At 35.6% G+C, this 24,409-nt stretch overlaps 3 protein-coding genes across 15 annotated transcripts; 1 reads left to right on the plus strand and 2 right to left on the minus strand.

The window, feature by feature from the left end:
* Window positions 1-1,458: 1,458 nt before the first annotated feature.
* On the minus strand, window positions 1,459-8,149 carry LOC105120607 (golgin subfamily B member 1). 10 transcript variants are annotated; one of them, XM_011019589.1, is made up of 7 exons: window positions 7,755-8,147; window positions 6,443-6,582; window positions 6,045-6,254; window positions 5,786-5,969; window positions 3,657-5,628; window positions 3,223-3,429; window positions 1,459-2,183 (listed from the first exon to the last, which is right to left on the minus strand). In XM_011019589.1, exons 3-7 carry the CDS (start codon window positions 6,151-6,153, stop codon window positions 1,866-1,868), a joined length of 2,790 nt encoding a protein of 929 aa, XP_011017891.1. In that variant the 5' UTR covers window positions 6,154-6,254; window positions 6,443-6,582; window positions 7,755-8,147; the 3' UTR covers window positions 1,459-1,865. The 10 variants fall into 10 exon arrangements, with proteins under 10 accessions (XP_011017891.1, XP_011017203.1, XP_011017581.1 ...); XM_011018901.1 differs by having other exon boundaries at window positions 3,657-5,631; window positions 5,786-6,254; window positions 7,912-8,149; XM_011019279.1 differs by lacking the exon at window positions 6,443-6,582 and adding an exon at window positions 7,048-7,146 and having other exon boundaries at window positions 3,657-5,631; window positions 5,786-6,254; window positions 7,912-8,149.
* A 3,353-nt stretch (window positions 8,150-11,502) lies between these two features.
* Window positions 11,503-16,053, plus strand: LOC105121698 (LisH/CRA/RING-U-box domains-containing protein). Its single transcript, XM_011020474.1, has 7 exons — window positions 11,503-11,923; window positions 12,318-12,512; window positions 12,603-12,725; window positions 13,846-14,031; window positions 14,787-14,920; window positions 15,259-15,445; window positions 15,534-16,053. The coding sequence occupies exons 1-7, from the start codon at window positions 11,612-11,614 to the stop codon at window positions 15,633-15,635; spliced, it is 1,239 nt and encodes a 412-aa protein (XP_011018776.1). The 5' UTR covers window positions 11,503-11,611; the 3' UTR covers window positions 15,636-16,053.
* An 817-nt stretch (window positions 16,054-16,870) lies between these two features.
* Window positions 16,871-24,033, minus strand: LOC105121466 (SET domain-containing protein). 4 transcript variants are annotated; one of them, XM_011020231.1, is made up of 16 exons: window positions 23,806-24,033; window positions 23,617-23,729; window positions 22,090-22,153; window positions 21,876-21,986; window positions 21,650-21,709; window positions 21,368-21,475; window positions 20,712-20,781; window positions 20,318-20,358; window positions 20,126-20,206; window positions 19,758-19,793; window positions 19,227-19,310; window positions 18,785-18,918; window positions 18,348-18,436; window positions 18,089-18,237; window positions 17,537-17,615; window positions 16,871-17,471 (listed from the first exon to the last, which is right to left on the minus strand). In XM_011020231.1, the coding sequence occupies exons 1-16, from the start codon at window positions 23,950-23,952 to the stop codon at window positions 17,455-17,457; spliced, it is 1,383 nt and encodes a 460-aa protein (XP_011018533.1). In that variant the 5' UTR covers window positions 23,953-24,033; the 3' UTR covers window positions 16,871-17,454. The 4 variants fall into 4 exon arrangements, with proteins under 4 accessions (XP_011018533.1, XP_011018454.1, XP_011018615.1 ...); XM_011020152.1 differs by having other exon boundaries at window positions 16,871-17,615; window positions 23,806-24,032; XM_011020313.1 differs by lacking the exon at window positions 23,806-24,033 and having other exon boundaries at window positions 16,871-17,615; window positions 22,090-23,112; window positions 23,617-23,677.
* Window positions 24,034-24,409: the final 376 nt, after the last annotated feature.

The following is a 24,409-nucleotide window of genomic DNA, read 5'->3' on the forward strand; positions in this document are numbered from 1 at the left end:
TAAAAAATTACTATTTCGAATTTTATAAATTTTAAAATTATTTTAATTTTAAAATTTATAAAATTAGTGAAAATATACACAAATTATCTACAATCCATATTAATAATAAAAATAAAAAAATAGCAGTGGAAGTCACTATCAGAGGATGCTTGGAAGAATCATGATAGAGATAGAGGCCTCAATGTACAGATAACTATAACCAAGAAACCATTTTAGAAGTCTCGATGAGGAGAGCTTGATGAGGAGAGCAAGCTCTCCGGTCACTTTAATTGTAGCCATCATTACTGTTTGGCCATTGAATGCCTGGCCAGGATTGTTAGCCCTAAAGCATTATCATCCAAAAATTCTTCATATTCAACTGAGATTGAGACAGCTTGCCTCATCTGTTGACACAAAAGATCAAATCTGTGTCAGGTTCAGCACATGACAACTTAATCTGATGATCAGGTTGGGTTAAGGCTTCTTCGTCAAGAAAGTAGTGGTGATTTAGTGCTAGTTTCTAATATAAACGTTTAAGAACATCTGTGATTGATAGTGTGTGGTGTTGGTTTGATTACAGTCACTCTAAAGAAGGTTTTATGCCTCCCTTTGCAAGCTTTGAGGGAGACTGCTAGTCAAACGTATTGTCATGTGACACTGAAATATGGTTAACTATTTTTTTCTATATGAAAATAAATGATATTTAAAAAAAATTATTTTTAATATTAGATATTAAAATAATTTAAAAATACTAAAAAAAATTAATTTTTAGATTAACAAGCATTTTGATCATAACACGGAAAACAAAAGTTACTGTCGTAACGAGATGACAATATTTTTTTATAGCCAAACATATCTTTAATATTTATTTTGATATAAGCGAGAGCATCTAACTCCTTTTTTCTTTAGTTTCTCGATAAAAAACTTTATTTGTAAAAATAAATCCTGGGGAGCTTAACGCCAAGCGATTCTGGCCCTTGCAAGAACAACACGTAAAAATCGAGATTTCATGATCAAATTCGGTGAAGCATATGAATAACAATTTAAAAAAAAAAAACCAAACAAGCTATTAATTTATTTTCTGTTCATACCTCCAGCACGAGGTGAAGCAAACTAACACAACCTTTTCAGTGCCTGGCTTGTTTATGGCGGCATCAACCTCGTTCTCTTTGACCTGTAATAGGTGGGTTCCACAGCTGTGAGAGTTTGAATTCTAATGCTATCCAATTATTGGCAAGGACACCAAAAAGGACACAACATCGGCTCCTAACTGATCCCATCACAAGAAACAGTACAACTGTATCAACAAAAGGTCCAGCTTTAGGATTTGTCATCAATGAAAATATGCTACCATCGTCTGACCTGTGACTTGCCGATTCCAGGTTGCATCCTGAGGCCCCGATGTATTTGCCAGCAAGTTTTAGTAAAGGAATCAAGAATAAATAGTTAGTTCAAGATGACAACAGATCTTGAGCTCCGCACCAAAATCCTATGTTAAATATATTGTACTCCCAGCAAAAATTTGGAAACAAATTGTTGAGGGATAAAACCAACATTGGAACCAGAACCAATTTCTCCTGATCACACTGAGCAAGCTGAACCACAAACACACACTCAGAACGGGAGAGAGAATCAAAATTGCTAAGACCAATTCATGGCTATAAGAGAAGGAACAAGGAAACCCCAACTACATACAATTACACAAAGAATCAGAGTGTGAATTTTTCCAACCTTTTAACACCTTTAGCCATCAAAGCCTCCAGTAAGGAAATGGAGGAAAGAAACGGAAAGGTATAAGAAATGTAAAGAAACCCGAAGAACACAATTTCAAACTATGGACAGTGTCTGCACACCCTAACCAAAAAGAAAAGGTTGCTTCCTCGCAATCATTCTAGCAAGAATTCTCGTGTACAACTAGGACTACCTAGGAGATCAAACGGCCTGCTGCCTAGGGTGTCTTTCAAGATTGTGATTTGACCTTCTTTAAGAAGAATATCTTCTTCTAGGGCCTCTATCTTCTTCTTCAATGCATTAATCTCTGAATTCAATAGCATATTCTTCTCCTTAAACTGTTTCACTTCCTCCCACATAATATCTCTCTCCTGTGAAACTTTGGCCAATACCCCCCTAGTTGTTGCTAATTCCTTTGCGGATGCTTGGAGGTCACTTTGAAGTCGATCTACATTCTCATCCTTCTTCAGCATCTGTTAAAAAGACAATTACATTAGTTATATTATAGGACACCAAAAGGTCATGACAAAAAAATAAGACAGCTGCAGTTACCAACAGGCTTTAAATAATTTCTTATGAAATATAATTATTAAGGAAAAAACGAGTCTGTTTAATTGTCCTAACTGTACACTGGATACCAAAGTTTGAAGGCATAACAATAGCTCCCAAGTAACGTGAAGGTACAAAGACAGCAAGAGAAATTCAAAAGACATCGCACTGCAAATCAGGTACAGCACTTCATTATACTTCTTTGCTGATGTCTGACAAAGTGTTGTGCCAAAAGATCATGTCTGGTTGGCTTTTGGTATCCCAAAAAAGATAAAAACTATTTAACAGGAAAAATCTTTAAATGGTTTTAGTAGAAATTTATTCTCATGAATTATGACAGAAAATGCTAAGCCGATCAGGGTAAGAACCAAAGAAGGAAAGGGAGTAAACATGCCACAGATGTCCATCATAACAAAATTAGTCTTTAATGAACAATAAAATCGAATTATGCCATAGCAAAGGAACTAAACTAAAAGCAAAACCATAAAAAGCAACATTTAGAATAACAATTTCACATTGCTTTTAAATTAAAGGATAATGATTCACAGAAAAACCAGTTTTAAGGATGGTGATCAAAAACAATTATGGGAAAACGAGGGCAGACAATGACCTCATGCCAGTTTCACTATCCATTGGAAATGAAGTGAATATCTCCATAAAATCACCAGCTACACAAGGACAGCACATCACTCCACCTCCACAGGGGAAATTTCAGGTTACAGAAGCCCAACTCAACAAAATCACAGGTTAGGTAGGCGTGCATATAAAAGAACTTAGGGGACACTACGAGCTGACCAAATCAATTCAGACCTTAACCCTTCAAGTGAATGCATCAGCTTGAAATTAAGTGCTTTTGTACATGCATTTAGCACAAGCAATGTTTACAAAGCACCCTGTGTAAATGAATATTTAAAGTGATATGTAACTTAAGGTTTTTTCTGCAGAGTTGGGATCTAGGAATACCTGAAGTTCAAGATTTTTCAGTTGATGAGAGACACAAGCAAGGTTATCCAACGAATTGTTGACTTCACATCGAAGGATGTCATTACCTCTCACTGCTGTTGCTAGTTCAGCTTGCAACTGCTCGAGCTCCAACTCTTTAGAGTACAGCTTCTCTGTTAACAGACTTGTAAGCAAAGTTTCAGCTTTAAGTTCAAATCTCAAAGATTCCTGTGAAGATGAAAGGGAAATCAATAATAGCATCAAGGGTTGGAATCAAATTTTCCAATAGTCAACTGTTCAATACCCAAATCAAAGATCAACTTAATTTAACATACTGAATAATTGTCGCTAAAAAGCAAATTCAAATCAAATGAAAATACATTTGCATTATGACCATCCTCCACAGAAACCAAAAGATGAGCATGTCACAAGAACAAATTTAAGCAGTAGCCTACCTCTGGGATATGATGGTTAAGTTTCCCAGAGCCATTGACATTACTGCTTGGGGACTGAGATTTTGAAGCACCAAGATTGGACTTCTCCTGAAGTAAACAAGATATTGTCTGCAAACTCCTTGTTAAGCTTTCAGTTCCACGCTTAAAGCCCTGAATTTTCATATCAGATTCAACAATAAACTGCTCATCTAAACCATTCCCCAAAACTTCCATACCCTTCTTACTTTCTTGAAAGCGGCTGCCCACTTTCCCTTTGATGATTTCCAATAACTTGGAAGAAAGCTGAGTGCTCTCATTCAGCATAGACAATCCTTGATTCTGCAGGCAGCAAGTTCGTGTCCACATTTCCTTATCTAGCTTGAAAGTTAAAGCACCAATCTCTTCACCATTACACTTCAAGCGCTTCAATAAGTTTATATTCTCATAACGAAGGGAATCAATCTCAAGTCTACAAGATTCCACCTCCCTTCTGAGAGCCAGTTCTAATCCTGTCAACCTCAGTTGCTCCATTTGCAATCGTGTCACATTCTTATCAAACTTGTCCAATGGTGACTTCTTTTCAATTTCCTCACTAAAGTTTTCCAGTAAACCCTCAATTGTCTTCTCTTGATCACTGCGGGTTCTTAATAATCTTGTAATGGATTTTTGCAAATCCTTGCACTCCTTGTTCTTCTCTTCAAAATTCCTTTTAATACAATCTTGATCTTCTTCTGCCACTGCATACTTCTTTTGCAATTCAGAAAGATTGTGTTTCAGATCTTGATTCTCATCACTCACCTCCTCCACCTTTGAGGTCAGGTCCCTGAGTTGTTGCTCGGAATATGTTATCACACTTTTGTTTTCTGATTCCCGCTCACTAAAAGAAGATACTTCCCTCTGGAGTGAAACATTGTGCTCTGCAAGCTCTCTAACCCGTTCACGAAGCCTTTGCTCTTCTAACTGACATTTCTCAAGCTTTGATGACCAGTCACTCGACCTTCTGTCTAGTTCTTTCTCCAAGGCTGTCTGCAATTCATTCTTCTCCTTCTCTAATCTTCGGTTCCTTGCCTCCCATTCTGCCTTTGCTAATTGAAAACCTTCCTTGGCAGAATTCCTGTCAGCAATTCGAGATTTCAGAAGACCTGAAACCTCAATTGCCAAGCTTAACTTATCCTCTGTTAAGCTCTGAATAGTCTGCATCAACAGTGGAGCATCAAATCGACTATCTTGGAGAAAGCCTTCCTGCTCAAGCTCTTCAGAAAGAAGAACAATCCTCTCCTCAGCTTCCTTAGATCTTTGTTGTAATTCCACATCTACCATGTCTTCTCTACTGACAGAGTTCATATCCTCAAATTCATCTCCAAGGAAGTAATTTGGTTTCTGATAACCTGAGAAATCATCACCATTGTACCCATTATTGGTTTCACAAGGTTCCTCCAGTGAGTAACTTTTTCGGGCAGGAACATCCATACATGAATTCATTGATCCACCATAGACATCTTCAATTGTGATTGGAATATCACAGGCGAACTCCTTTGGACTTGATTTTGGATAAGAACGCCCCAGGGAGAGTCTCTCCATGACATTTCTTGCAAGTTTCCGTGGAGATTCATGGCCAAATCCTTTAGCCACCCAATCTCTTGAAGAAAACTTCTGCCGAGTCCCTCCATATTCCCGAAATGAGTGAGACCTGGGCTTATCTTTGATGTTATCCATTGGTGAAGTAGGGGCTGTGTATTGGACTCGTGGAGGAAGTTTTCCATCGGCATTTCTGCTTCCAATAAAACTTCTCTGTGAACCATTTTTGGGCTTGCTCATTTCCTGCTGCTGTTCTCCATCAATGTAGCGATCCACAACTTTACTTGAGACGTTACTAGAAGTAGAATTTCCTGATGAATAATGATGGGGATTGGAATAACCAGATCTCTCTAGGCCAGTAGCTGCCACTTCAAATCGTTTTGTTTTGGCTCGCCTCTCAGGAAAAAGATTGTTCCTGCTGTGTTAAATTGGAAAACATTTGAATTAACCTCAGGAAGCAATTCAAAAAGAAAGTGTACAGGAGTTATATGCAAACAAACTTGTATTCAAGATCACTAAATAATCTGAGATGCATCCTTATAATGTGATATTAATGGGATCAAAATTCTCACTGAGATGAGCGATCATGTTGCTGATGAGCACCACTAGAACTGCTAGGAGGAGTTCTGGCTTGATCTATGCAAGGAAAATTCCCCTTCCCCTTCCCATCATCAAGAAAGGCAGCTGATGACAATGAGCGGCTCCTTCTAAGACCCAAGCTGTTGCTGGTTCTCTGGTTATCATATGCTTGCTTTCCTGATTTTGACAATAGTCCCCTTAGGCTCCAAAAATTACACTGAACATTATCATCATTGTGATTGTTTGGCTTACCTTGGAATGGTGCCTCCCAGTAAACTTGTTTATCTGCAGACGGTGGAGAACTAGTATTGTTGTTTCCAGCAGTGGAGGAAGAAGATCTGAAAAAGAATAGTTTCTTCATCTGTCTATCTCAAACCAGAACCACTATTTGTAACTCATTAAAAATGGTAGTTCACAATCCCAAGCTTTATCACTCCTTGGACAGAAGGGATCTCACTGAACCTGAAATTACATTGTGAAAGAAATTATAAGGGGAAACCTGGATTATAATTTTACGAAGAAAGATTTGAAGAGGAATGCGGCAACTCATACACAAATAATGACTATAGTGATTGCTCGGAGAGGGGACGAGAAAAAAGAAATAAAAGGACAACGGTCATTAGTCCACAAACTACATATGATCTCCTCACCTTATAACACATTCACCGAGCAAAGATTCCAATCCCCCACCCACACACACAACCACCACATCAAGATCAAGATATCTAACAAAGTGAAAAGGAAAGCATGCAACAATGTGGTGATAATTATGAATTCGCACTGGAAAACCCTAAAAGCAAAAAAAAAAAAAAAAAACAGGTTCAGTACTTAAAAACCATCACGTTATCAAACATAAAACCAATTAACAATTTGAGAAACATGAGAGTAACATACCAAAAAGTACATAACTGAATCTAATTTCGAAACCCCACATCCAAAAAGTGATCAGATTCGATTGCTAGAATAAATACTTGAATTAAAACAGTAAGTTTAAATATGAGCGACAAAAAAAAAAAAAAACAGAGCAACACAATAACACGCCCGCACACATGCAAAAAATAAATGAGTAGTTAAAAAACAAAAGAAACATGTCAATTACTTAATGTAGACGAAGAAGCAATAAAGAAGAGAACAGCTATCAAATTCAACAATATAAGTTTGCATTAATTTTTTTAAGAAAAAAACATAAAACAAAACAATTGTCAAATGCATGTGTCAGGGCTTATGATCTGTTCCTTAGTTCACTAAGTTATACCTTCAAAAATATCAAACTACCCCTCCATTTCCGGTTCTCAAAAACCCCAAAACCCTCTCTATCTCCATCAACCACCACACTTTAAAAAATCAAATAAATCTGACACAAACAGAATCTGATATTGTTAGCCTTTAATAATCAAAACAATATCGTGATTAACGAAAAGGAAGATTCAATTGCAATTCCGGAGAAAGTAAAATAGAAAAGGAGATGATACTGTTTGGAGACTGAGAAACTGATGGAAAAGAAAAGAAAAGAAAATTGGCTTAATCTCGTTTTAAAGAGCAAGGACAAAAAACACTTTTTTGTTGCTGAGAAACTAATAAAACAAGAAAGAAAAAGAAAACTTGATATTGAAAAATCACACAGTTGCCGGTAATTGAAAGTTTCCAAAAAGAATGGAAAAACAAAAAACACATGTACCTGAACAAGTTTCGTGCCTTATCCTTTCCGTTCCCTTTACTTTCTCAGGAAACAAACAGAATCAAGAAACAAAGAAAGGAAATTAAAAGAAAGGGAAGGGAAGGAAATGCAAGCTTCACTTGCAAGAAAATAAAAAGTTCACTGTTCTTTCTTTCCTCTCTTGCACCGCTAATGGCCAAAAATCTCTAAAGACACTTGGGGATTGGGGCCATTAAAAAGAAACCAAAACAAGAAGCCAGTAATTATATTTTTTGAAATTGTGATCTAAGAATTAATTAACTTACCATTAAAAGCAGATACAGCAGCATTAGTGAGTGATTAATCAAGTTTCTCAAGCGGATTTCAAATTTCAAAAAATAATTAACAGTTCTTTTTTTTTAAAAAAAAGTACAATTACGAAACCGAAATTTAAGAAAGCTTTTTTGTAAAACGGAATCTTACAGGGCCGCAGTGAGTAACGGCGTCAGAGGGCGGCTTTGAGAGAGGAAATGAATTAACAGTGAGGTGAAAAAATGTGATTTTTTAGGTCTCAGAAATCAAAATGGAAATAATAGAGGGAGAAAGGGGGTTGCTGTTTGGGGCCAGTGACAAAGTGAAGTGATTTTGATTTTGATTACGAGAGGAACTTGTGAGAAAAAGATAGAAGGAGAGGGGCTACCAAGCGAAGTGGAAAGTGAGGGAGCCAGACAGAAATTGAGGGTAATACAGGAGGGCACTTTGGTCATAAGGTAAAGAAAATTTTAAAATACCTGGCTGCCGCGGATATAGCGGAGGAGGAGCGGGTGATTACGGAATTTGGGATCTAGTGGAGCCTTGTACAGGGTAGTTAAAGTGGACCTTTTGTGTGTACAATTTCGATTTGTAGCGAAAGGCTGTGATGTTTTTTTTTTAAAAAAAAAAACATCTATTATTCTAAAAACCTACCTATGTACAAGTGTTGAAGAGTATGGTTTTATTGTTTTATAATATCATTTAAATTGAGTGTTGGAAAAAGTTATAGAAAAATAAAAGAATAATATTTAAGATTAAGATATTATTTTGAATTACATTCCAAACAACGATTTCATGAAAAATTAGTTTTTTTATTTTAACTTTTTTTTATATATTTCTGAATTGTTTTAATGTGATAAAATTATTTTTAAAAACAATCCATGTCATATTTTTAAACACCTCTGATTCTTGATGAAAAAAGAAGAAGAAGATTGTAGTAAACGCAATGAAAAGGAAACGTTTGAGAGGCTTGGATGATGGGTTTGGGCATCACCTCTACGCTACATCATTAGTATTTATAATTCATACAGCTTTTTAAGCATCGCAATCATCTTCCTTCCCCATGTTGAGATGTCCACAATGATGATTAAGTTGAAAATTTAGCACAATCAACATGAAAATGGCACAGTGGCCTTGAAAATAAAATGCGTTATTACACATTTTTTTTTTTTTTTGCCTTTTTACCTCCTGTATCTGCTCAATACAATTGCTGCTATTCAAGTTGAGGAAATTTCCCCTACAGGGACTTCTGTCAGTGACAAGTGGATGTTGTGTGGATGATTATGGCTGCACGAGACAGTGTGGATCGGGAACAATAGCCGGTACATGCCGCCCGTCATTTAAGCAATGTTTGAAATTGCATTGTTTTTTTAAAAATTTAAAATTTATTTATTTAATTATTTTGTTTAAAATTAATATATTTTTAATATTTTTACATATTAATGTCAAAAATAATTTTTTTAAAGATAAATAAATATTATTTTAATATATTTTAGAATGAAAAAAATTTAAAAAATAACTATTATAATAATAAAATATTATTTTAAAGTATTTGAGAATATAATTGTGATTATTTTTTAAAATGTTTTAATTTTTTTATTTATAAATATATTAAAATAATATATTTTTTATTTTTTAATAAAAATATTTTTAATATTAGTATGTTTAAATATTAAAAAAATATTAATTTAATGTAAAAAAATAAAACAAAATTTATTTTATTTTAAAAACATTTTTTAAATAAAAAACAAACAGATCCTGTTGGTCAACAGCTGCATCCAAGAATGATAGATGCGGCAGCTTCGCAGCGCCTGTTGTCCGTGCAAAAGCATTTTGCAACCTGGAAGTTCACCTTAAAAAGGTGTATATAAGGCATGTTGGTCTATCCTCTTGTCGTTGCCTTGTTGGAACCTTTCTCATGTGTTTGGCGTGGACCCTCGAACCTTTTTCTACGTCGTCCTTATCCGTTGATTAGAGCTTCTTTTAGTATTGTTGTTTTTAAATTTTATAGTTAATTAATTGTTAAAAAGAAAAAGAAAAGGAAGCTAGTTAATTAGTTGAATTAGAAACAAAATAAAATCTATTTAAAAAACTAAACTACAATCTGAAATCCAGCCAAAATTAACATTGAGCATGCCTGGATCTTATTGACTGCAACTTTTATATTGTTCTCCGCGTACTGTTCGCCCATTCCATCTTTTAATCCGTGATATTTTTCCTGTGTCCCTGTAAACTGTCTTTGAATATACCTTGCCTGAGGTGTTGCTTCATAGTAATTGTTTGTAGTGAAACAACATCAGTTATAAGAAATGTTTTTTTTTTAATATTTTTTTATGTTTTTAGATTTAATATTAAAAATATATTTTTAAAAACAAAATAATTATTATTTTAATTTATTAAAAAATCTTTAAAAAACAACTCTTAACACCCTTTCATACAGCTTAACTATTGTTCTAAGCTCCAAGTAAATCAATAAAAATGTTTTCAATTAGCACAAACATTTAACTTTAAAAATATCCAGTGAATTTAGTATTGATGTAATAATTATTTTTTAAATAATTCTTATTTAAAAATATATTTAGATATAATTTTTATTTTTATATAAAAAACTAAATGATTTAAAAAATGAACAAGTAAATCGATGAACATGTTTTCAATCAGCACCAACATTTCCCTTTAAAAATCTCGAGTGAATTTAATATTATTATAATAGTTATTTTTTAAAATAATTTTTATTTTAAAATACATTTAGATATCTTTTATATAAAAAACTAAATGATTTTTTCAGGAAAAAAAATTAGCCGCGTTCCTAAATAAGCTACTCGTCTACCATGTTTGTGATGTAAAATTCGACCGAATATTTACGAGATACGAGAAACGATCAGCAGGTCACCGGTTGTTCGGTTTCACCGTCATCCATCCACTTGTCGAACTGGATATTGCAACAAATTCAAGCTGAAATACAAGCATCTACTAATTTGCTCCTTCTAGCGAGTAAATACTTAAAGTCTTAAACAATAATTGTAACACGAACTAAAAATATCTCCATGTTATTGTTCCGCATTTAAGTATTTTGAGATCATGTTTCGAGTCCAGCACACCGGGAAAAAAAAAAGTTTTGCACGGTGATGCTGGATTGGCTGTAAAACGAGTCAATATCGAGATTAACTTGGTGTTTATAAGGGTAATAATAATGATTTTTTAAAGTATTTTTTAGTTGAAAATATATTAAAATAATATTATTTTTTAAATTATTTTTTATTTTAATGTACATTAAAATGGATTTGAGAATTAAAAAAATAAAATAATTTTTTTAAAAGTACTTTTAAAATATAAAAAGAAACACATTCAGTTGAGCATTTGTTCTGTATTTTTGTCTTAACCTACTAATTTAATGCAACCATTTACAATGTTTTAAATGGTAGCACGATCATCTGGTTACTTTGAAGATGTTGTTGGAATTTGAGTTTGCTCATATGTGAATGTTTGGATTTACAAAAGAGACCGGGAAGCCATTACTTATCTGATTCTACTCGTATCTCAAGCGAATACAAGTGAATGGGCCTCAAGCCCATTGCCAACCCATATCAGCGCCGACGTCGTTTACAACTCTACCCAAATTACTGAAACCATCGTATGCGTATCAATATCAATCCCACCGAATCCAAACTTAAAACCCCGCTGTCCTGCGCTGGCCCAGATTATCTAACAGCCATCAACCAAACACCACCCATTAACCAAAAAGAAAAAAAAGAATAAGACCAAAACGCATGTCGTTTTTCCAAAACCAATAATTGCACTTTGCTTGCTTTGGTCGTTCTTTCTTTTCCATCTTCAGCAATTCCAAGCGAATCTTGATTTTACTTCCACGATGGAAATGGACTCCCTCCCTAACGGCAACTCCACAATCCCAACCACAACAACCTCAACCACTACTCCGTCAACGGCTCTGTCCTCAAAACTGACGCAACTGACTGAATCTTTGAAACTTGAACACCAGTTCTTGCGGGTTCCTTTCGAACACTACAAGAAAACGATCCGTACCAACCACCGCGCCGTAGAAAAGGAAGTCTCTTCCGTTATCTCCGTCGTTAATGACGCCGCTGACTCTGACATGTCCAACGACGATGCCGTTCAGCATCTCACTTCTCTCGTTTCCAGATTGCAAGGACTGAAAAGAAAGGTATACTGATTTTAAAAAATGAAAGTGACCCAGTCGATGTCGTTTAGCTAATTTTTTAGTTAATTGTGGTTCTTTTTTGTTAATTTTAGTTTAATTTAACAATGATGAGAGATGATTATAACTAGTTCAAGAAAATGTTGTTTTGGAAGGATTTAGAAGATTTTTTTACTTGATTTTTACTATAATTTTTTTTTGAATTTTATTGTGGTTTAATAAACGGAGAAATTGATTGACATTTCATCGATCGAATTATGAAGTGAAATATTTAGTCAGATGATTAATTATTGGTGCTTTCGAGTGACATATAATGATGTGATTGGTGAATTTCTGTTTTTTGTTTTTGGATTTAGCTTTAGTGATTTTAGTGTGTACGTACTTTGATACATTTATTTAGTTGGAAGAGGGAAGCCGGACAGAGAACTTACAAGCGCAGAGGTGTCGAGCACGGATCGATCATTTAGAATCAGCTGATGCGGAGAATCTATCAGAGTGGAATAACACGCGGATGAAGCGAATTCTTGTAGATTATATGCTACGAATGTCATATTACGATACTGGATTGAAGCTAGCTGAAAGCAGCGATATGCTGGTAATTTATAATTGTGGATGTTGCTTCTATGCTGCAGCATATCCGGTAACTACGTTGCATGCTCTGATAATTTGGTGAATTCAATGCCAGGATCTTGTTGACATTGATGTATTTTTGGAGTCGAAAAGGGTTATTGATGCTCTTCAAAAAAGGGAGGTAGCTCCTGCTTTAGCATGGTGTGCTGATAACAAATCAAGGTTGAAGAAGTCAAAGGTAATTGCTAATCATTTTTGAATGCCAACTCTCGGATAGAGGCTAAAAAAATTTGCCCTCGTTATTATCTCAGTTGCTGGATCTGCTTCTTTTTGGTGTGCGTGCTCAGCTAGAATTAGATCTATGAATTAAAATAGGTATCCTATAACCTTAGTATATTCATTAATCCTAGCATACTTAGAGATAAAATCTAAGAATTAAAGTATCTAAGTATATTCATTACTAAGTTGGGACATGCTGTATATTCATTAATCGTAGCATACTTAGAGATAAAATAAGAATTAAAGTATCTAAGTATATTCATGACTAAGTTGTGGACATGTTGTGGTCTCTACTGTGCTTATTCTAGGAATTGCCACTAACTGAAACATTTGCAAACAGTGCATGAAATTCTGATCCTGGAATGAATGTTACCAAGTTCTATATTATTAAACAAATGAGTGTGTTTGATTGACAATTGATACTGGAAAAGATGTTAAATGGTCTTGGATTGAATTCTTGATTACCACCTAATCTTTTCTAGTCCTTCTCTTGTAAATAATTTTATGGACTGGGGATTTGATTTTGACAAGAACTGAAATGTTCTATAACTGCAGAAAAACATATTTCTTTTTCCTGGGGATTATTTATGCGATTTGTCATACCTTGATCTTTAAACTCATGTTAAAATGTGCAATAATTTAATTTATTATCAATCCAATAATTGATTGATTTTTATTTGAAGATCAAGTATAATGTCTAACCACCTATCATAGTCCCCTAAATATTAAGAAAGTTATAAATGGTTTGACTTAACATTTCAATGATTAGTTTCTCAGTGTTATTATCTCCTCAACAAGAATATTCTAATTTAGACACTATAGTATTGAGTATGTCTTTTAGTTAAATTTCCATCCCCGATCTCATGTCATACCTTGATCTTCAAACTCATGTTAAAATGTGCATTTGCATCGCAGTGAAGGAACCCCCTATCTGACAATGCTTCTTCAATTATTTTGATGTTACTTAATACTTCTAAATCAATGTTGGTAGTTTCTTTGCAAAATTGGACAGCAACTACTTAAGATTCTAAAACATTTGGTGGCATACTTTTAATGCCCACTGCTTTCATGGATGACAGAGCAAATTTGAGTTCCAGTTGAGACTTCAAGAATACGTAGAGTTAGTACGAGCAGAAGACCACCTGCGTGCCATTACATATGCTCGGAAGTATCTCGCACCATGGGCAACAACGCATATGAAAGAAATGCAGCGGGTCTTTGCAATAGTGGCGTTTAAGAGCAATCCTGATTGTGCTGTTTATAAGGTAACCTGGTTTCAGTGAATAAAGGCCATGTTTTACTGCAAATGACAGCATTCTTCATGACTTTGGTACACAAAATGTTACATTGACTGCATGTGGAAGCATTTAATTTAGAGGTTTGGTTAGGATGAATTTCAATTCAGCCCAAGATCTTTTGATTTTTGCAAAGTTGGAAGATGTATCAACAATGGAAATGACCAAACTGAGATCTGCAATACATCCAGAACAAGCTGCACCAAAACCAAACTTGAGATAAGATACCCAGAATTTTTCATTTTAAAACATCCATGAATAGTACAGAAGGGAAATCTAAAGTTACCTGGATTTGTACTCTGTTTATTCAGGCCCTTCTCTGGAATGAAACTTTTTGGACTTCAAGTGAATGTAAACTTAGTTTCTGCTTCAAAAAAAATCTGTCCTGTTCATTTCCCCAATTTCTTTCTGGTATTCTAGTTTGATTCTGTCAATTGTTGCTTGTGTTTTCTATATACATTCATCTATGCACTGGTAGGAAAAAAACTCAGTTTGGATATTTTAATGGTAGTGTGTGATTTAGTGATAGACCTGGAAATACCTGTTAGAGAATTTTACATCTGTGGCTCTTCTTTACACATTATCTTGTGTCCAGATATATCTCCCCTATGGTAGATTCATCTGACAGATTGTGGATATGAAATTGCTATGCTTGTTTCTATTGCTCTTTTCTCCCTTGACAGGTTAATGGGAGAAACTGATTGATACCTGGTGTTTTGTTTCAGGTTTTTTTTGAACCAAAGCAATGGGACTACTTGGTAGAACAATTTAAACAGGAATTCTGCAGGTTATATGGCATGACTCTAGAGCCGTTGCTGAATATATTTCTACAGGCAGGGTTATCCGCCCTGAAAACTCCGTATCCATTATTAATTGACTTGTTACCATGCAACTGCTCCCCGACCCACACACGTGCGCACATGCATGCACCCTGTCTTGTTTGATACATTATAAGCTATGGTAGCAAAGTGCTTCAAACAATAAAAAATTAGAGAAGATGAGTTTATCCCTTGCCAGTCTCATTCAATATGTTATAATTTGTGATGGCAAAGTTCGTAAAAACTAAATGATACAGTGATCTAACAGTTTCCACATCATGACTTGCATCTCTCTCACGGATGAAAGGCAGCATTCTGTACTGGAGTTATTGCTTGATGTGTTATCCAAGTGTTTGTTGTTTGCCTTGACCCTTTTTAGCTACTGTTATGAAGATGATTGCACCAAGGAAGATCCACTGTCACAGGAGAGCTTCAGGAAGTTGGCAATGCCATTGCCATACTCAAAGCAGCACCACTCAAAGCTAGTTTGCTACATTACTAAAGAACTAATGGACACAGAGAACCCACCCCAAGTCTTGCCTAACGGCTATGTTTACAGCACTAAGGTTCAATTTTTGCATGTGGTATAAAGATATCTCTTAAGCACATTGCTGCACCAGTCTGATTAGTTTGACGTCTTTGTTGCTTTTGCAGGCACTTGAAGAAATGGCCAAGAGAAATGATGGTAAAATAACCTGTCCAAGGACAGGTTTAGTCTGCAACTATTCGGAGGTGGTGAAGGCATATATATCATAAATTTGGATCTTGAAGCAAACTGTGTAATTCAAGGGAAAATATCCTCTGCGTTGGGCTCTTAAATCATGAGGAGTTCTAGCATCTTCTTTGAATACTAGCAACAGGATGCGATGTTCATTAACACTCAAATAACTCGGGGCAGTTTCTCACGCACCTTGATCTGATACCTGTGTTGGAGACTTCCCACTTGTATATATGCTGAAAGATTCTTTCTTTTTCTTTGTTCTCTCTCTTTCCTTTTTATTTTTTGGTTAAATATGGCGTTGACCGCATGTTTCTTAGCCGTTCACGATTGACTAAAGTTGATTTGCAATTGCGAATTTGATCATATCCAGTCATCTACGCTTTGCATTTTCTCAATGTTGCCTGGATCCAGAATGTAGCCAGTTCCTCTGAATTAAAATGTACCATTTAAACCTGTCTGCAGCATGTGGTCACATCCTTGCGAAGAAAGCAAACTGTTTGTTCTTAACAGTCGTGCCCCATTTGTTTGTTATATTCCAGATGCAATAGGGCCATCTTTTTCTTTCGAGCGATCAATTTTGCTAAACTGTAGCACAAGGGATTCTCCTCAGTGCGTTGGAGGCTCAGGTTTGAAATTGTACAAGGAACTATAGGCAATCCCAGTGAGAATAATCTAGGGAGAGCAATTATAATCCTAGCGACGCCGGTCAGAGATTGGCGTGGTAGATGTGTTGGGACTGTTGCTCCCAAAGTTGGTCAAGCCCCCCACCACAGGACCAACTCGCGACCCTTTGCGATCATCATTCATGATATTTATTAGTATCCTTGAACTCATCTCGACAAGATTTTTATAATGATAGTGTTATTATCAAAGTTTTAGCTTTCAGGATCTTTTTTTTCTTTTTCTTTATCCTCGCTCCTTATTATGAATTTTTACATGCTATTTAACAATTTAATTTAAAAGAAGTGAACACTAAAAATTATATTTTTTTTGAAATATATGTAACTCTTTAAATTGTGATATTCTTTTTAAAATGTTTTCTGAAACAAGTTATTTCTAGAAAAAAAATGCGTTCAAGTCCCCAAAAACTCAGGTTATGTACAGGCCTACAGAGAGGTGAAAACCTTATCACCTGCGGTGACTGGCTTGCTAGATAGGAGCAAGGGGTGACCGGTTTTGACAGGGTGCCCACTTCCCTGTGACCTTTGCTCTCTGACAAGCATAGCGTGGGGCTTTTAAACCTTGGAATATCTATGTTATTCAGGTTTTGTTGTAGTTGGGGCCACCTCTGATCCCTTTCCATACGGTAAAAAGAATAAAAGAAGGTGGTATATGCCGTTAAGTTCCACCCGTCATCGAGTTGCCGGTGGCCTAGAGCACAGCAAATTGTTTGGTTTAAAATCGAAACAAGAATTACTCTGTTTTCTGATAACTATCACATAATTACACACAAAAACAAAGAGAAAGAAAAGGGTGAATGCAGGCTGCTTCGGCTTCAAATATCGTAATAAATGGGCAGCACTAACGAAATCCTGTGATTGGTATGGACACAACAGCATTACCTTAGCTGTAGTACAGTAGCTTCTAAATTTTAGTGGCACCCTACGTTGCAAAAAACCGATGTACTTTGCACTATCTTCATTGCAATCGGGATTTCCGGCATAATGTTGCAGGTTTGTAAACACCCAGGAAGGGCACTTGGACGTCAGTCTAGCTTTAGAAACTGGCTTCTTTCTGAACTTCCTGCTTGCAGTTTTGAATGAATTTACATGTACCAGGATGTGACGGAGAAAATGAACATTCTGCTCTTATTTACTTGTTCATTCCCGAATATTCCCACAGGCACTGGCATCATCATTGGTAGTGGAATGCTGTAACAAGGTAGCACAGTAATTATTCAGCCATGTGTATGCAGATTCAAGGACAAGAAGCTCACCAGTGAGGAGATCTAGAGCCATCTGCCTTCGAAGAGCAAATCTTTTGCACACAGAAGCAGCAACAGGTGGTTCCAATGACTGTACAGTGCATGAAAAGGCTTAAAACAAATGAAAAAAGCCCGTAAAGGAAAAAAATTTGTTCCAGTAAGAGTCTAGATACAAGGCGCAAGAGTTTCAAAAACAAAAAAAAGAAGGAAATTCACAGGATGCAAGAGATACCATAACAAGCAAGTAATGGCTGAAACTGTAAAAGGGGAATCGAATGGAGGGGCATAACGAATTGATGAAGGAATAGCTGTGCAAATAACATGCAACATGAGATTACTGTCCACTTACCAACCAAATATCTATCATGTATTTTTTTTATTAACATGTTGGGAAACAGTCAATATCCTGGCAACTTGTATTAAGAACCAATTGCCATGGGAGCTGAGCCAACAAAATCCGATGCTTCACCCATTTGAAAACTTCAATACCTAATCTTGACTCTTTACAGTAAAATTAAACCTGCAGCTCCAATCAATCAATGAGGGGAAGATAAGCATGTTCACCTTCATAGATACATTATATTCCTCAATAAGTTGACTGATTCTTGACAACAGGATCTCATGTGCTTGGATCTCCCTGCTGCTATTTTTTAAAGGGCATCGAGCTAAACGACCATCATTTTGTTCAGCTTCCATGGCCAAATCAATTAAATCTGAAGAGCAATTATAAATCAGGAAATATTTTCAAGACTATTGTGGCCCTATTTACAGGTCCTGAGACATGGATTTCATACAAAGTAAAAGAATGCAATCTGAGGCACACCTTGAGAAGAGTTGCAACAAAGAACACGAGCAAATGCACGTAGTGATTGTGGCAGACCTTTTCCTTTGCCTCTAGCGGACCTTACTTCCCTGTGATGAAATCAACAAAAATAATCATCATGTCACGTCAACACAGGCACTAATGCCAGTGCAGACATAAGATTACATTAGCTAACATGCACTGCCCACATTGGTTATAATCATAAGAAACATTAGCTGACACTTCTAAATGCTAAAAGGAAGAACTGAATTACTAAAGCTCAGAAGAAATCGAGCTGTGATCATAAAATAATATCTAAAGTGAAGCAAACACTTCAGCAGGGTCCACCAAAAGCATCACTATTACTCATATTCAAGATTGGCTTCCTATTCTATGTTTTATTTTCATCAAAACAAGTTCAAGATAGCACAATTACTATACCAACCCACAATACTGACTTGATTATGAAAGAATCCCCTGAAAACTTGAAGTCATTGGCATATCTTGTGGTTGGTAAATGATGCCTTCGTAAAATATCCAACTTCATTTCACCTAGAAAATCATGATTGGGCACGTCAATGTGAATCTGGACCTGAGAATACAAACAACATTTGTAAGAGATAGGTCCACAATTGGGAACATAGAAAAACAGGCAGTAACAAAATATGACATAAAAAATAGTTTTGGGCATCAGGCAGTAATAAAGAATCAGTTCAAGTACAAGGAAATACTAATTAAGAGAATCCAAAAGAGACAATAGGAATGACAGTGTTTCTGCTCAATAGAATAATTTATGGTTGATAACATTGACAGGCAAGATAGTAGCAAGCAAAATCCGAATGGATGTTGCTACGACAAAGTGCCATTAGACACCTTTGCAGCTTTAAATTCAAGACTAACCTGGTCATGGATGTTGTGTGGAACTACAAATCCGAATTCCAACAGCAAGGTAGCATTTGAAAATTTTCCATATCTGATCAGCACCTACACAGGTGTTTCAGATGATCTAAATTCTCAGCTCAAGGGTGACGGAAGATGAAAAGTACAATCTTATGGCCCCCAAAAGAACCAGATATGCATTCATAAGAAGCATGTGTGACACACCAAAACCATATGGAATCAACACTATGGTACTACAACTATTAAGAACAACAATAACAATGCATAAGTCTTGTGACTATAAGAATTAACAGTATTTTGCAACTACTGCAAATGGAACACTTTTTTTTTTTTGTGATTACCTTTATTGCTAATCATTTGATAACAGTTTTCTTCTGTGTAAATGGCAAGATGGCAGAAATTTATTAGCAAAACTTTGAATCCGAAATGCTAGTCCCACGTTGCTCAGTTCTCTAATTAGAAAATCTAAGACTACTTTCGGCAGGAAAATATAATTACTGTTAAAGAAAAGAAACTATTTCAGTATTTAACCTCTTCATGAGGAGCAAAATTACGATCAGCAATGACCTGCATGCATGGATTTAAATAATTAAATTAGAATTGAAAACATGTGCAGAATACATAAATGATAAATATAATCTCCAACAAACAATAAATAAAATCTCCTATAGGGCATTGTTCTTTGAGATCAATAGAAGCCAAAACAATACATCGTAGAGGGTCCCTTTGTGATTCAAACTTTGTAGTACTCTGAGACAGTTTTTTTCAACCATCATTTCTTGAATAACAACAGGAGATTTTATGAAATGACAGAAGATTTAAAAAAAAAAAATATTCCCACTTTGTTGTAGTATTAAACTCTTAACTCTTATACAGAAAAAGAAAAGGAAAGTGTATACCTCTGAGACCTGTTTGTCTTCATCATTTAATAAGAATGCTTCAGAAACCCCATCGTGGTTTGAAAAATCTGCAAATGGAATCTATGGAATAACCAAACAATTCAAATAAAACACTATACAAATAAAGGATATACCACAAGCAAATATAAAATATGTTCTACAAAATAAATGATGTCATTATAAAGGCAATACCAGGGATACACCCCTTGTGCTTCCCCATGCTCGAGATCTAACTGTCACATGCATAAGAAAGTTGACATAAGAATCTGAAAGATTACAGACATAGAAAATTACAGCTAAAATCAGGGCAGGAAATATAATTCAGAAGCTTCTTAAGTATTTTGAAATCATAGTTGATCAGTACAGTAGCATAGTACCACGTAACTCTTTACCTAGAGCCCATCCTTCCATTTTGGTTATGACAGACTGACTCATAAAAACTAATTACATATAGATGCAGCGTTTCTCAGAATAATCCAGTAATCACAAAAGTGGCCAAACAATAAACCTTTCTCTCTTCAAAATATGGGCATTCACGAAGGAAAACAAATCATGGATAGCAATTACTTCTGCAGAAATCGCTCACCTAAAGCATATGCATGCATGAAATCCTCAAGTGTGATACCATCTAAAATTTCTGGGGAGTGATCGAGAGCCTGAAAGCATACGAAATTTAATCACAATCACAACACTCAATGCAAGCAGAGCTAACAATCACGTGTATACTGAGTGAACAAAAATCAAGGTTGACCTTGCAACTATCAATCCCTCATCAGTTACCAGCATATACTTTACAAAGTTTGATGTTTCCAAAAGTTAGATAAATCTGAAATGTTAAATGGATGTTAAATGTGTTGACAACTATGTGATACTGCTGCATATCTCTAACCCGACCAAACAGATCAATATGTGCTCCTGAGCCCACTTTTTTCACTCAAACAAGAGTAGCGATGGATGACACCATGATCCTCTCTCTATCTATCTACATCCCTTTATGTTTAGCTCCCTGAAATTGTGTCCTACATTCCTATATTAGAGATTTTTTGTAAACCACCTCTCAAAATTAAGAGGAACACAACCATCCCACTTCATCCCAAAGCATTTCAAGTGAAGAGCAAGAAAGACATGATGAATCAGCAAAACTGTACTGCAACATTATCTAGACATATTTTTCTCCAAAACTCTTGATTACAACTTCATATGAGATTATAGATTCTCTGGAAAGAAACAAAATAAACTTACTGATTTAATTTTCAAGAAATCCTTTTCAATTTGATATTTTTCTTTAATTGTTTCTTGGTATACTGTGCTTTGATGAATCATGTCCAACTCACTTTTGCTCCAGAATATCTGTAAGAAATCAAGCAACAAGAGAGGTGAGTTTCTAGTGAAATTCAAACAATAAGAGAGACATTACTCCTGCAATATCTTGTTCTTCAGGAAATATATATTTTTATTAGACTCATGTCTTTCGAGAACCGATGATCCTAATAATGAAAAAATGCAAAGAGTGATAATGCAAACCGTGCTATGCATTTCTCCAGGCCGAGGTAGGCAGCTGATATAAGGGGCCCACTCTGATTCCTGCAGGAAATATATATATAGGCCATCAATTTCTTTATATTTCCTTGAATTTAAGCATACAAGTCAGAAATAGCAATGTCAATCAATGCACAACTATGCAACTACAAGAAATTGTTCCTTCAGCCTACTTTTTATCAGATGAATAAAATAACATAATTGAGCTTACCTGCCCTCTTTTCTGCTCAATCAAAATGACAATAGCAAGCTTTGCAACATTGCCAACTTCATTGTCTAACAAAGATGCAACTTTCGGAAGTAGATTATCTGGTGCTATTTGCTGAGAAATCAAGTAAGAAAATATTGGCCAACCTTAAAAAAAAAAAAAGGGTAAGAAAATTGCTAACCGCTATAGCAGCAGTACTATGTGTCAAGAGGGATACCACGTTGTATGGGACTCTCAGTATGCATTCTCCAGTTTGTATGCTTTTAGAAGCAAACAGTGACCTGTAAGCCAAAACATGCATCATTAATTTTTTTACTTTTGAAAGAAATTTGACAAGGCTGGTGACAAAAGAGAGCATCCATCCCTCCATGTGTTTTAGTGATAGAATATACTTTTCATCAACAGTTGCAGCTGCTATATTGTAGTAAAGGCCTTCCGATACTTAAGCTATTTCCTCATTACTGATGAGGTGCAGGAAACCCAGTTGATTGCTGAAAATAATAAGACCTTTGAATACTATAAATATTCTCCTTCAAGTGAGTGAGCTATTTGAGAGACAAACAAAGACACGCATATAAGAGATGCCTGGCACAAGCTAAGGTGATAAGGCACTCTATTTGCTACAAATAGGATGTGCGTGCATTTGAACTCTATTGATGTTCACTCCAGCATGGGGCAAAAGAGTGCAGGATATGCCTTCAATTTTTCAGTTTACCCTTACCTCATGCAGCCACAGAAGTGCTCAAACTTAACAAGTTGACCAACCAAGAAATAGTCAGTCCTTCCAAAGTAATGTGTAATAGACTATCTTTGATCAACTGGTGGCAATCCCAGATTCAGAATAAGAATCAAAGCCCAATTGACAAACTAGCAAGTTCTGCACAGGAATGTGTATTTGCATTACCATGGCCAAGTAATTAGTTGGAACCACTTTCAGATAGTATAACCAAATTTACATGTTGATCGAGGTCAATGATATCATTAATTTCTCCCAGATCCAGCAAACACATCTTGAGCATTTGCTATGAAACTTTTCATGTGGTAAAAGAATCGAGAAGCTTTGATTTCATCAGTCAAACAGGAGCACAAAGACAGGTTGACTTAAGGCCTTAAAGGATGAGCTCATTTCACAAGCTGCACATTTTATGCAACTGAATTCGGTCCAAGGTGTTGCACACCTTATAAAAATTAAGGACTGCTTCACACATCCAAGCGCCAAGAGATTCCCCTGTTTTTCATCCTGCTGGGATACACGGTTTCCAATTTCAATTTCAAAATGCCATGCAATATTGTTTATCACTAAAAGCACCCCATCATAAGAGAGCTGTAAGCACTTTTTGAAAAAGCATTTGTTACATGATTCCATGGAGCACTGCACAACAACAACAAGCACCAAAAATTCCTCCAACCGCACCTCAACAGCGATCAACTAGCTGCAGAATTCTCTATCAAGATCATCGAAAGTCCAACTTATGTCTATTGCATGCACCACTCCATTCGCACAATGTCTTTCGAATAGATTCTATTCGATTCGATTCGATTCAATCGGAAACGGTACAAATTCCGGATATTGTTATATCGAGGTAAGATTATTGAAATTGGCCAAACACCATCGCAATATCAAATAACTGACCCTAATCCACACCAGCACCGATAATAAGCAATAATTAAACTTCGATTAATCATCAATCAAGTATTTCATGGAAAAATCAGCCAATTAAGAAAATACGGGCACGATAATAACCTGCCGTACGCGGATTTGCCAATGTAAAGCTTTGAAGAAATTTCGACTCCAGCTTTCCTTTCCAACCATCGCAAAAAATCAACGCATTCGTCGTCTAGATGATTTAACGGTACCTAGCGGAAAAAGGTATCGAATAATTATTAATCGTTAAACAAAACCTACTTTAAAAAATATGTGTTTTTTTAAAACCTCTGGAGCGGGAGAGGAGGAGAAATTTAGTTTCTCGGGGAAGCGATGAGCAGTGGTGAATAGCTGAAGAAGAGACCGCCGTGGATTTATGAAGCAAGAGCGTGATAGCATTTGCGGATATTTAGAGAAGAAAACGCACGCAAGCATCCTGCTATTTTTGGTACCGTTGGCTGTGGTGAAGCTGGTGTTTGAACTTTGAACATCGAAGGATGGGTGATGGTTCGGGGTGTGGCAAAGGGCAAGGCCCGGTCCAATTTAGCACAGTGTTTCTGCTGCGCGGGTGTGGTTTGTGGCAAGCCCGCCTCATTCTCTCGTGCTTTGTGCAGGTGAGGTTTTAGTGTTTGTTTTGAGATTTTAGCCGTGGTAGTTTTAAATATTTTTATTTAAAAATATAATAAAATAATATTTGTTAATTTTTAAAAATTATTTTTAAAATTAGTATATCAAAATAATTTAAAAGTATAAATAAATTTAAAAATTTTTAAAAATATAATTTAAACCGCATTTTTAAATAAATTTTTAACATGTGTATGTTATTTTTTTGCTAATTTTTTATTTAAAAATATATTAAAATATTTTATATTTGTAACATGAATATATTTAA

This window comes from Populus euphratica, unplaced genomic scaffold (assembly GCF_000495115.2).
Source record: "Populus euphratica unplaced genomic scaffold, PopEup_1.0 scaffold1.1, whole genome shotgun sequence".
In the NCBI taxonomy this organism is placed as follows: Eukaryota; Viridiplantae; Streptophyta; class Magnoliopsida; order Malpighiales; family Salicaceae; genus Populus; species Populus euphratica.